At 38.1% G+C, this 12,644-nt stretch overlaps 1 protein-coding gene across 10 annotated transcripts in view; it reads left to right on the top strand.

The window, feature by feature from the left end:
• The window catches only part of EXOC6 (exocyst complex component 6), a 96,232-nt gene that overhangs the window by 12,080 nt on the left and 71,508 nt on the right, over positions 1-12,644 (top strand). For all 10 annotated transcript variants that reach the window (XM_037399021.1, XM_037399020.1, XM_037399023.1 and 7 more), the window contains exons 2-5: positions 8,621-8,792; positions 10,084-10,131; positions 10,258-10,348; positions 11,253-11,298. In XM_037399021.1, coding sequence (XP_037254918.1) covers positions 8,621-8,792; positions 10,084-10,131; positions 10,258-10,348; positions 11,253-11,298 — 357 coding nt within the window. The remainder of the gene's footprint in view (positions 1-8,620; positions 8,793-10,083; positions 10,132-10,257; positions 10,349-11,252; positions 11,299-12,644) is intronic.

The following is a 12,644-nucleotide window of genomic DNA, read 5'->3' as shown; positions in this document are numbered from 1 at the left end:
CATTAACAGCCATCAGCGTGATCCATTGCTTATCCAGCATGAACAATGACTGCTGTAGTGCTGCTACTACAGAATATGGGCCCTACTTATAGGAAGTAATGTTAACTAACAAACTGTACTCAGCCCTTTCCTGCTCATAGAAACAGGATACTATTAGTGAGAACAATTCACAGAAATTGCACATCCAGGAAAACCAGGCAAGCAAAGCATAACAGCTAAACTAAGATTAATAAAATCTTTTCTCTGATGAGGGCATAGCTTGAGTTCTACATTGTTCTGGCATGTAATACGATCTTTTAAATAGAGCGGTAAGATGTAATTATGAATAAGGATGGCAGAACTGGACCCTAGGTAGCCTGGCATAGAAAGGCTGCTTAGGTTTTAAGAAATGTGCTTATTACCATAACTCCAGTTGAATTACAGGAAACACCTGGATATTATTTTATAAAGCTTTTTAGGGTGTATGCAGCAACCTATATAAAATTACTCCATGGAAAAAACCTTACAAAGTTTGCAGTTTGTGTAAACAGAAAATATCTTTGTATATTGTAGGACAAAGGAAGTTTCTGCAGTGTTTCCTGTGAAAATGCAGTTTAAATGGAGTGTGTGATACAGTATCGTGCTTAGGAATGCCATGGTTATAGTCACAATGACAGGTCTGTTTTAAGGGCAGAATCTAATTTGCATGGTCAGTGTTTTGTGCTTGCATTGGTCCCACTGAACTTCATTGTGCAAATTTGAATTTTAAATATTATTTCATTTTATAACTTTTTTTAATATCTCTTTCCCACCACCCCCTACACCCAATCAAATCAGAAATGGAGGGAGAGGGCGAACATCTACCGGGCCACTTCTTACAGCATGTATATGGGAGCTAGTTGAAAGCATTTCTAGCCTCGGTACAAAATTGGCTTTGGTAGCAGGATATAAATTCTAAAAACATGATTTTCCACAAGCATAGTTCCTTCATTTTGAGAGTTGGTTTATTTGTGTGTGTGTTTTAAGTATTACTTTGAAAAATGGAATAAAAACTGTATGTCTAAGTTTCTTTATTTTGTGACTTTGTTTCATCAAAGTGATCAGTGAAATTTATTTCTGCGCCCCGCCCCCCTCCCCCCAATGCTGAATCTGAGGCTCTGCAAATGAATCTTTTTCTCTTGCATCCTTTGGAACTCAGAAGTTGCATGGTCAGGCTTACGTTCCGTGTCAAACTTATACAACTATTGTGCAGATATGTGTAATTCCCATCATCATCACAGCATTCATGGAGATGTAACTGATTGGCACTTACTAAGTGATTATCAGTATCGTGAAAGGAATGTATACAAAAAGTTTTTAATTGCTTCATATGTCTTGTGTAATCAGGAAATAAAAGATTTTGTGGCAATGTGGGCAGGGGTTGGGAACCTGCAATTCATCCTAGGAATGGGACAGAACAGGATGTGTTGGGGATGTGTGAAAATGGTGGAAGGGGGCAAGTCACTAGTGAGGAGCTACTTTGTCCGGTAAAGAGGTTGATATTTTTCTCTGTTTTCTGACATGGGGTTTTTTTTTACTATTTTTAAAATACATGATCTGTTTTAAGAGTCTTTGCTGCTGTTAGAACCTATTATTATAAATGATTAATAGGAAAAAAATTGTTCACTCTAAAACTTAACAGTAATGCTCCATAAGCTCGGAGATGTTTCTCCTGAATATGGGTTGCAATTAAAAATTGAATTGTTGCCCATTTATAAAAACAAACACACATACACAAAAGCAACCCCCAAAACCTTCAAGAAATAATAGAATTTTTTAAAACCCAAAAAAGGGTTGTTAAATATTATTTTTTTTGTTATCTAAGAGACCATTTTAGTAATGATTTTTAATTGCCAGTTATTTATCCCCAACCAAGAATTCATATTATCTTCAGCATCGTTATTTTCTTAGGAAAGTATGGAGCTTTTAATTTTAATAAAATAGGCTCTTCAAGTTTTTGCCTGAAGCCTGAGTACATGAGTAGTTCTGCTTACCTTTGAAAAATTACAGCTATTACCATAGATACAAGGGACAAAATTACTTCAGTTTTCATTTTCATTACTCTTGCAATTCGCTTTTCCATGCTAAACTCCCACCAAGTAGCTTACAGTGGAAATTGTGTTCAGGGTTCTGATTATTCTCATTTCCGAGTGGGAAGGTAACATAGATGTTGAAGACTGGAGATGAGGAGGGGAAAAACAAATTTGGGGTATTTACTGAACTCTCAAAAAGTATTTTTAGGCTCCTCTCCTTTTATACTTACTCGTCTATATGCACATCCTTTGGCTACCTTTCCGGTAGTCTGGTCAATGTATTAAATTAATTTTTGGGCTTTATGATTTTTTTTGGACTGTAACTTTTTATTTCCCTCCTTAGTGAAATGCAGATCCTTTCTTAATCCCATTTGCACTCAGGCATTTAATGTCGTGTATCCTGGTTGCGTGCCCAGAAAATATTTATATGAAATGATAGCAGAAATATATTTTTGAAGCAGTGCTGTAACTGTTTGTGAAGTTTGTGGCTTAGAGTGATAAAGCATATGTACGGAGTTGTCATCTCAGACGATTTGAGGATAATTGATTTTTTTTTAAATTACTATTTTGTGAAGGGTCAGGTTGAATTCATGGCAGGTTAGGTTTTATGATTCTTCGCTGAATTTTAGCTCTCTGGAGATTAGCCTTTTTGCTTACTCAGCAGCTGGTATTTTTGTGCATAGGATGGTGCCCTCTGGTGCTTTGATAGACTTTTACATGTAAACACAAAACTGTCAGTAAGACCTATTAAGTGCTTACTTTTCACATTGTGTTTCAGTTTTCAAAATAAAAAAATTAGTTGTTTTTTTTTTTTTATGGTATAAAGTAACCTTGTTAGATTCTCTTCAATTAGAAAATGGTTGCATATCTGAAAATTCTCCTTCATTTTTTATTGAGATCTGAATTAAAATCTGTTTATGCTTGTCTTTCTCCCTTCAGCCCAGCTGGTAAGACAAGATCAAGGTAAAAATATTCCTATTACAATAAAACTAAGTTAGCGACTGAGACATCTTTCTGCTTTACGTTAAGCTGTTTCTGACTATTCCTACTTAATTTTTTTTTCCTCTTTCGAATACTTTCTGCACTATCTGGTATTTATCTAGAGTGGCATTAATATGACTCATACTGTCCAGTTGTTGGGGTGAGTCAGAAAAAAAAAAAGTCTCTGTCTATATACAGATTTCTGGGACATACAGACAAATAGCCTGCTACACATCACCAAAAAATCCTTCAGCTCTGCTTGTGCTTTTTATGGGTGCCCTGCTTGCCCCATTAATTAGGAATGAAAATAGTACCTGCCCTGTCACTGATTCACAGTACTGTTGTCTAACAAGTCACTCAAGTTAATGGTCTCTCTTTGTGCCAAAATCAAGTACAAACTTCTGTCTCCAACATCAGCAATTTTATCTTCTTCTTTTTTTTTTCTCTAATTGCCCCCCCACCCTACCCCGAAGACTCATCCTGCAGAAAAGCTTGCTTTTCAGAGTTTCATGGTGTGAATCAATCACTAGTAGTCTATAGGTTCCTATAGTTGTTTAGATCACAAGTTGAAAGCAATTGCAAGACAAACTGATCACTTTTTTCAGTTTGGCTCAGTTCAGGTCTGCACTGTATTTCAGACCACCAATGTCCACTTTAGGAGTTGGTAAAGCTGAAGAGGATCTTGGGGCTCTTCATTCAGACGTGTATAAGTGTAAACAAAAATAGAAAGAACTATATATTACACAAGTAAAATTTCTCTTGATAGCCTAGGCATGTTTGCCCCTTTTTATGACACTTCCCACTGATGTATGTGTAGCAACTGGAAGTGAGAGAGAGATTTTTAGGGTAGGTATAATTGCATGCAGTAGTCGTCATCTGAAGAAATGCATCTGGAAGGGTTACCACTTCCTTACTGTTTTCCCAGCAGAACTCTGTGTATGTGTGTGTGTATTGTAAATTCTGTTACTTTTGTCTTGTAATTTAAAAGAATTAGCTATAGGATGCTTTCAGGATTCCACCTCTCTCTCCACAGTATAATAATATTGGGGATTTGTCTGCCTGATAGTTTAACTCTGAAAAGTGTAGAATTGCTGTCAGGATTGCTTGCAGTGCCATAATCTGTTGAAATGTACACCTTCAGACAATTATTCAAAACTGGCAATTACTTTATTTAGATAAGTGTAAGTAATCTTTGAAATACATCTATGGAAAATGAGCTTCAGTATCAGAAATAAACCATACTGTACTATGTGTGATGTTCCGTAACGGGTAGATGGGGCATGCATGGCCTCAGTTTTGTTTGCAGTTTTGAAAGTAAGTTTAATTTCTGTCCATGGCCAGAGGTGGCATGGGTCTTCTGAATACACTTGCAAAAAGGCTAGTGCTTTAGGTCAGGCTGCCTTCTAAAGCCTCTGAAATAGCACGTGTATAGTGTCCTAAGAGTACAGCACCTTGAGGAAGTTAGTAAACTTAATTAATCATCTTACTTCTCACCTAGATCAGAGAGTTGTGATACAAACTGTGAATTTCTTTTAAATACTGTGATGATATATTTCTTTAAAGGTAAGCAGTTCTGTCTCAGGAGTTTTTTCACGAGTGTGCTGAAGAGGGTTGATTTGTTACTGTTCCCACAAGATGGAGCTGTCTACATATGTAATTAATTTGAAATTTATACTACTGGTGCATCTTAAGGAGCTCTATCAGAATACTGTTTTAGATGACAGATCACCATTTTATTAGTATCCCTGCAGAAAACAGTACAACATAGCACATAAAATAGTAACTATTATTTTAATAAGGTAGGGTAATTCTGTGGTTAAGGCAGTGTGTGGGGATGTGTGCAGTATTGATTTCTTCCCCCTCCAGTGTTAAACATTTATTCTCTGTATGATTTTGAATTAAATATTGTGATAATACCCCTGAGAATTATCAATCAGTATTGCATAAATTATCATTAGACTGAAGTATAATTAGCTTTCATATTGAGAAAAAAATAGTAAATACTGATTTTTGTAACAGTGAGTCCTGTCTTGCCTATGCTATATCTTATGTGCTTCCAGAATTTCTGGCTGTGTTGTCTGGAATTGTTTGATAACATTTTAAAGAGAGATCTCCTGATCTCGAATTATTTTCCTTGGTATTTTAATAGCATGTTTGCCAGTGTTAGCAGATCTGAAATTGATAGAAAGGTATCAAGACAGCTATACTGAACTGCAGCTAGTGGATATGCCAAAATCGTCAGGCTATAATTAAGCGCAAAAAGATGTTGCATTGCTACCACCAAAGAAAGTTTGGTGGTACAAACTCAGGTATGGAGTTCCTCTTGTACCATCTTTTTACAGTCTTGTTCTCATTTTAGGTATATTTGGTCTACTGTGCTTTACTACTTTTTTCACTTATGGTTACGTTGCACAACTCCGTTATAAGTACACAGTGATAGATTGAAGTCTCTTGTCTTTGTGATAATGATACTTCTCTCTCACTTCCCTTTGAAAGCATTGGAAGGAGACCTAAACTTGGAGACTTCTTCCACCCTTAAATAAAAGGCTGAAGGAAGCAGTTATAAATTGAACTTTTCTTCTGGTTTTGCTTAGCATCCAATGCAGAATAGATGGTGAGTCCAGCCCATTCAGAGGCAGCTCATGCATGCCCAGTATCTGTGAAGGCAGTATCTGATGCTTCTGGTCCTCCTAATGTTTTTATTTGTTGCCAGGAACAGTACTCTGGAAACAGATGGGTGTCCCTCTGTCCACCTTGTAGTGGACTCTTACAGAGACAGAGCAGCACTTCTGTAACTGGCTTGCACTGTGTATTTTGGAACACTGCAACATCAGTTGTTGAACCTTTTTATCATCCCTTCCCCATTTCTTTACAGGTAACAGTGGTACGGTTTACACGCTTCCCCCTGTGCCTTCAGATGCAGAACATTAGGTTGCCTAATGAGAGCTCACTCAGTGCTGACTGTGTGTCTTGCACCTTTCTTTCTTCCCAGGCCAGTTTGCTGCTTTTCCATCCATCCAGCACCAGGTTTTGTGTGTAGGTGTATCCCACTGGCAGGTTTGGGTCACTCATGATCTTCCACCACAGCTCTGAGGTTTAAACCTCAGTCATCCTGGGCAGCCTTGAGGGGTCTTTTCCAGGCCGTCTGACAGGAACCTTTAGGAGGAAAAGCTGACTGTCACACATTTGCTCCTTCCAGGTGTTATTTCGAGCTGTGATGGTGGAAAGGGTGAGGGGTGTTTTTCCTTTTGTGAACTACTTCATGGGTCAACAATCTTAGATTTTTTTTTACCTGGTGCACTTTGGAGAAAAGAGCCTGCCTTTCAGTACCCTAGCCTTATTTTCCTATAAGTGAAAGGAGGATATTCTAGCAATATTTTATTGAATAGATTTTTCCCTGAGAAAATACCGATAGCAAGCAGGCAATCAGGAATTGGCTCGCTTCTTTTGGCGTGTAGGACAGCTTACTATCTTTCTCATTTCTCTGATTTGTTGCTTCTCTGAGTATTGTCAAAGGGAAAAAGAACTCAAAAAGGATGAAGAATCTAGTTACAAGAGCCCTTTCAATCTCTTCTATACCCTTTTCTTCCTTGGAAGGTCAAGTTCTTGTCAGACACTCAGCTATAGGCTTGTTGAACGGGTGCTGATGACCCCAGATCTTGGCAGAGCACAGCTGTTTGGTTAGAAAAGAGGATCTTGAAGAATATGGGAAGTCATACTTCTCTGAGAAGACTGGGAATGAAGTACTCTCTCTCCACTCAAGAGTTTTAGAGACTTTGACTCCCTGTTGCCCAAGTGTTGAACTTAAGACTGTACTTCTGCAAGCAACACTGAGAGCATTGGAAGTTAAGCTTCTTTCCCCTCCTACCCAACTTAAGATTTTTTTTTTATATATATATTTTTTATTTTTTTAAAGCAGCTTCTCCTTACAGATTTCTGGAGAAAACTTTGTAATTATGAAAGGAAATTAGAGGCTAAAAAACCAAACAGGTTTTTGATCTCCTGACCTTATTGAACACTTGTAGTCTGCAGTACAGGCGTGTTTGTCTGTGTGACTATGTCATAGAATCATTTGGATTGGAAAAGACCTTTAACATCAAGTCCAACTGTTGACCCAGGACTGCCAAGTCCATCACTTAACCATGCCTCTAAGCATCGTATCTACGTGTTTGTTGAACGCTTCCAGGGATGGTGATTCCACCACCTCCCTGGGCAGCCTGTTCTTCACCACCCTTCCAGTGAAGAAATTTTTCCTCCTATCCAATCCAAACCTCCCCTGGTGCAGCTTGAGGCTGTTCCCTCTTGTCCTGTCGCTTGTTCCCTGGGGGCAGGGCCCGACCCCCCCTGCCTACAGCCCCTGTCAGGCAGCTGCAGGGAGCGATAAGCCCCCCCGAGCCGCCCCCTCCCCAGGCTGAACAGCCCCAGCCCCCTCGGCCGCTGCTCGTGCCCCAGCCCCCGCCCCAGCCCCTCAATGTCTGTCTTGTAGCGAGGGGCCCAAACTGAACACAGGGCTCGGGGTGCGGCCTCACCAGTGCCCAGTACAGTGGGCAATGGCTGCCCTGGCCCTGCTGGCCACGCTGTTTCTGATAACAGGCCAGCATGCTGTTGGCCTTGTATTGCCACTCATTCCATCTGAAAAGCTGCCTCAAAAATCACCTGTCTTTGCTGTTGTTGCTATGTCAAATTATTTGGAACTGCCTGTGCCTTACCTTTCTTGGGAGACTTCGTACCATTGTTCCTGGTACAGTTCTCTGTAATACCTCTTTTCTTGCTTCCTCTGCTAAAGTCTAAGGCTTGTAAATTGCCCTCTCTCTCCGTTGCTCACCCTCACACTTGAGCGTTTTTCCATGCAGCTTTCTGTGTGTGACACAGCTCAGCAAGCTACGCCCGTGATTTCTCCAGGAGTCATGTTTCCTGCTTGAGGTTTATAGGTGTACTATTCAAACAGTTAGTAAAATAAACCAAAAGACCTGATTTTAGCCATTCCTGAAAGTTAGGTCCTATAGAGGCAGCAGCTTTAGGCATGTGCGTGTCATGGTTTTGGTTTGGGTGATGTTCAGCCAGGCAGGCGGCAGCAGGGAGCAGTGGGATTGCCTTCTGCCAGGGGTCCAGCACAGTGCTCTGGTCATTCTGGCTGGAAGCACCTTACCCTGATTTAGTGAGATAACTCTGGTGTTAGGAATACCAGAAAAGCAAGTTTGTATGTTTGCACTTCTTTATATTTAGCAAAGAGTGGAATTTGATGGAAAAGTGATCCATGCTATTTGAGGTAGTCAGAGAAACCAATTCTTTTGTACCCATATTTGAGCATTAGGGCATAAATAACAGACCAGTGAGACTCAGGTCAACCATGATGTAACTGGTTAAGCACCTGGATTAATGCCATAAGGGCTGGGTTCAGTTCTCAGTTTTGCGCCATCTCTTTCTTTTAATGCTGATTTTGGTGGAGTGGATCACAAATGATGCCACTGTAACATCAAGTTTGTGTGCTTTTGTTTTTAAGAAGTAGATTTCAATAAAAATCCTTACGTACTGTTTTTAACTGGGGGAAAAAGTAAACTTTGATTTTCTTATTTGTATTTAAACAGGTCTGTGTATGATGACCAACCAAATGCACATCAGAGGTTTATGGAAAAACTAGATGCCTGCATACGTAACCATGACAGGGAGATAGAAAAGATGTGCAATTTTCACCATCAGGGCTTTGTGGATGCTATTACAGAACTTCTTAAAGTTAGGGCTGATGCAGAAAAATTAAAGGTAAGGAACTAGTTTTTCAGAGTTTCATGTATCATTGTCTTTGAATTTAAAAGAAGGATCTTGACTCTTCTACTGAAGACTAAGAGTTGAGTGATTATCCATACACTCTGATGTTTGCAACAGTTTTTTGAAAGTGGATTATTTATGATTTGTGATTGGAGCTGTGTTGCTTTATCCAGTAATTTACATTTACAAAGCTGAATATTTTATTATGTCTAATTCTGATTTTTTTTAAAATGTACGCTTTCAGAAAATGTTACCGAAATTATTTTCCCCTTTTTAAAGGCTTTCACATAAGGTAAAGAACAATAAATGGTAAACCCATTATTTCTTTCATAGGTCTTTTTCTAATCATGTGTTTATATGTCAGACCTTAGAAAATTCTAAAATCTTGATTAGAAAAATAAAAATATTAGAATTATGCATGAAAAATAAATTTTCTTAACCTTGTAATGAGTAGGAGAGTAGGTGGAATTAGTAGTTTTCATTAGAAATGAGAACTAAGTTTTACTTCCAAATCAGAATGCAGAATATTGAATTATGAGATCTGTCCCTTTTAGCTCTCTTTACACTTTTGAGAGCAAAATATGCACACCAGACAGAATGAGCATAGTTCATCAGAGGTTATGATTAGAAGAGCATTATATAAAGGATATTCAGATAACAAGAGACCAAATACAGCGTCAATGAGGTCATTGAGCATCTTTGTTCAGAAATTAATGAGATTTTTAATAAACTAGAATGTGCTTCCTTATTATGATGACCTAATGAGTCACTTACTATGTGGGAAAATCTGAGGTCGAGCTTTGCCTGCACCTGCAGCATTAAAATGTTGCTGTGGTTTGGAGATTTCCACGTTTGATGTTAATCAACCACCCAGTGTTTGCATTCAGCAAAGTATGAATGTTTAATTACCATAAAATGCAATCACCATTTCTTACAGACAATGAATGGCCCATAGAGCTCATTGAGGTTATCAAAAAGGGACCAGTGGTCAATTGGGTCAATGATTTGAATTGTTTGACAGACCTACAGAAACAAGGAAAGTTCAAAAATCCCAAGTAAATTTGAGAAGTTTGCCACAGAATCTGTTAGAAAGAACTGTCATAAGTAATTGAAGTTAACAAAAGCCCTTTGCGATCAAAAGTTCAAGTTCAAGCTGTAGAGTTAATTTGAATTTGCATTTCTTTGTTCTAAGTTTCTCATGAAGCATGATCTGATTACAAGGGTGAGCAGTCACATCAGGGCAATATATGCATATTTGTCTAACAAAGGTGAAATTATTTTTAAGGTCCAAGTTACTGATACCAACCGAAGGCTTCAGGATGCTGGGAAAGAGGTGAGAAAATGATGCTTCCTATATGGGCATTATGAGTATTTGTAGCAAATTAAATTTTTTTGCATAATCTAATTGTGAATTTCTTTCCTTTTTTTTTTTTTTTTTTTTTTTTATTTAATCTCTAAGGTGATAGCCCAGACAGAGGAAATCATCCGATGTAGAGTTCAGCAACGGAATATTACAACAGTTGTGGAAAAACTACGGTTGTGTCTTCCAGGTGAGCGTGACCTATAGCTAAATATGATAGCAAATGAAAAAAGTAAGTCACAACAGCCAAAATGGAAAATAATTTTATTTTTTAAGTTGTGGTCCTGTAATATCCAGCTTAACAAAAAAAGTAATGGGTTTTACAAAGTTGTCAACATGTAGGTTCCATGTCTTTCACAATATTTGACGTAGAGCAATTATGACACCTTGGGAGCAGGCAGCGAGACAGATGCAAGTGATGCAAACAATGTAGCCACCTACAGCTTTAAATGTTGTAATATTTTTAATATGAAAACTAATGACTTTGTTGCTTAAGAACGTGGTTTTAACTGTTTGAATTCTAGTGAAAATACTAATGATTCTGTTTTGATGTAGTACTTACAGCTCTGTGTCATTACAGGTGTTTATTTAATAAAATATAAGGGCTCTAAATGATGTTTCAGAAAGGTAATGTTGGAGGATTGCACAAAGCTCTACAAGGGTTTTATTCTATTTGTGATATTGGTGTAAAACGATTTGAGACTTCTTTGTAAAGTCTTGTTGACTTGTTATGGGTACAGTAGGTGGTACTGTTGCCATTTAATGGAGACAGGTCATAGACTGGTAATGCAGATAAAGTTATGGTATGTAGTAAGTTAATGCATATGCTTGATATATATGCTGTCTACTGTTTTGTTTCATCTTCATTCTTTTTTATTTAAAAGCTGTAAGAGTTCAGTTCTTTTTTTTCTTAGCTGCATTCTGGAACATTTTTTTGCTAGTTTATTACATTTATGTTGCAGTAGGAATTAAATAAGGTAAAATTAGCATATCCTTTTCTATCATTTGTTTTGTCCTTTGCAGTATATATTTTCCTCTTTCATTAACTAAAACTGCAATAAGATCCATGGCTTAATCTGCTTGTTTTTATGCAGTGCTGGAAATGTACAGCAAACTGAAAGAACAGATGAATGTAAAAAGGTGAGTGAACTTATTTCTATGAGTAAAATACAACATTTGTAAGTAAATGGATGGAATAGCAAACACAGATGTAAACAGGTAAGTATTCTAAGTCCTGTAGCTTGGTACGTGTAGTCTTCTTTTCATAATACCTTGTCTGTGTTTCAAGACTGTAACCACAAGTGAACAAATGTTATATTAAATATACAGAGTTTTAGGAGCTTAGTGATTGCCATGAAAAATAATGTTTACGTAAATAAACATGACATGCAGTGAAATTATGATTATAAAATGCCAAGGAGAGTATATTTTTTTTAATACTTGAAAAAGTTTAAGGAGCAAGAATAAGATCCTTAGGGAGTAAAGGTCTTTCAGAATACATTAATACCTAATTAATCTATCATCATGTATTTAAATCAAATTCATTTTTCAAGAAAAAAGGACATTTCACTCCAGATAACTTTCTTTAGCATAGAGATACCAGATAGGTCTAATCTTTTGTTCAAATGGAACTATGAGAATGAAGTGCAGAAAATATTTTGTGGTTTGTTTTTTTTCCCCTTTGTGACAGCTGGACTTGTTAAAAAAAAATAAAACCATAATTAAAAATAAATTGTTAGAAGAATAGTTTCTAACTGATGTGTGACCAGTTGCTCCTTCTTCTGTTGTGTCTTCAGTTTCCATCTTCTCAGAGAGCCACACACTGCTGCTGTAACCCCAGTATCCCCAGTTCTCTCTCCATGGAAGCTTGGCTGCCCCTGCCCTCTGTAGCTGTTAATCCTATCCCACTGGGGCTGCTGCTACTCCCTTGCACCTTGTGCATGCCCACCCCAGGAGCACCACTGCTGGTGTTTTCTTCTTCATGATTTCTACAGCATCATTACCACCTTCATCCGTGCCTTCTTTTCGTACAGCCTCAGTCACACCAATTGCTCCGTGTCTTCCCTTGCTGGATTTGTGATCATTGTCATTGCCTCTTTGTGCACCTGGCACCACTGCAGCAAGCTCCTGCTAACAAGTCTGTCTGGACCTGACTGTTTCCGTTTGGAACTGGCTATGCATAGTCAGGTGTCTACAGGGCTACTGTGTAATCTAGATTTACTTCTGGACTGTTTGTCTGGATTTCTTTTGTCTGGGTAGCCAACACCTCCAGCCATACCACCGGACATCAGAAAATCCTCAACAATGGGTGCTGTATATGAGTAAATGAGCTCTAAAGCCTGTGTGCAGACATGTCCAAAATGCATCAGATCTACTGTACACATCAAATCAATCCACATTGCAGAAAATCTGATGCATCTTTGACAGTGTTATGTATGCTACATGATACTTGGGCACACATGCTGTCTGGGAGGTCTTCTGCAGAA

The sequence above is a fragment of the Falco rusticolus genome, chromosome 9 (genome assembly GCF_015220075.1).
Source record: "Falco rusticolus isolate bFalRus1 chromosome 9, bFalRus1.pri, whole genome shotgun sequence".
Taxonomy (NCBI): Eukaryota; Metazoa; Chordata; class Aves; order Falconiformes; family Falconidae; genus Falco; species Falco rusticolus.
This window is presented reverse-complemented; position numbering and strand designations above follow the sequence as displayed.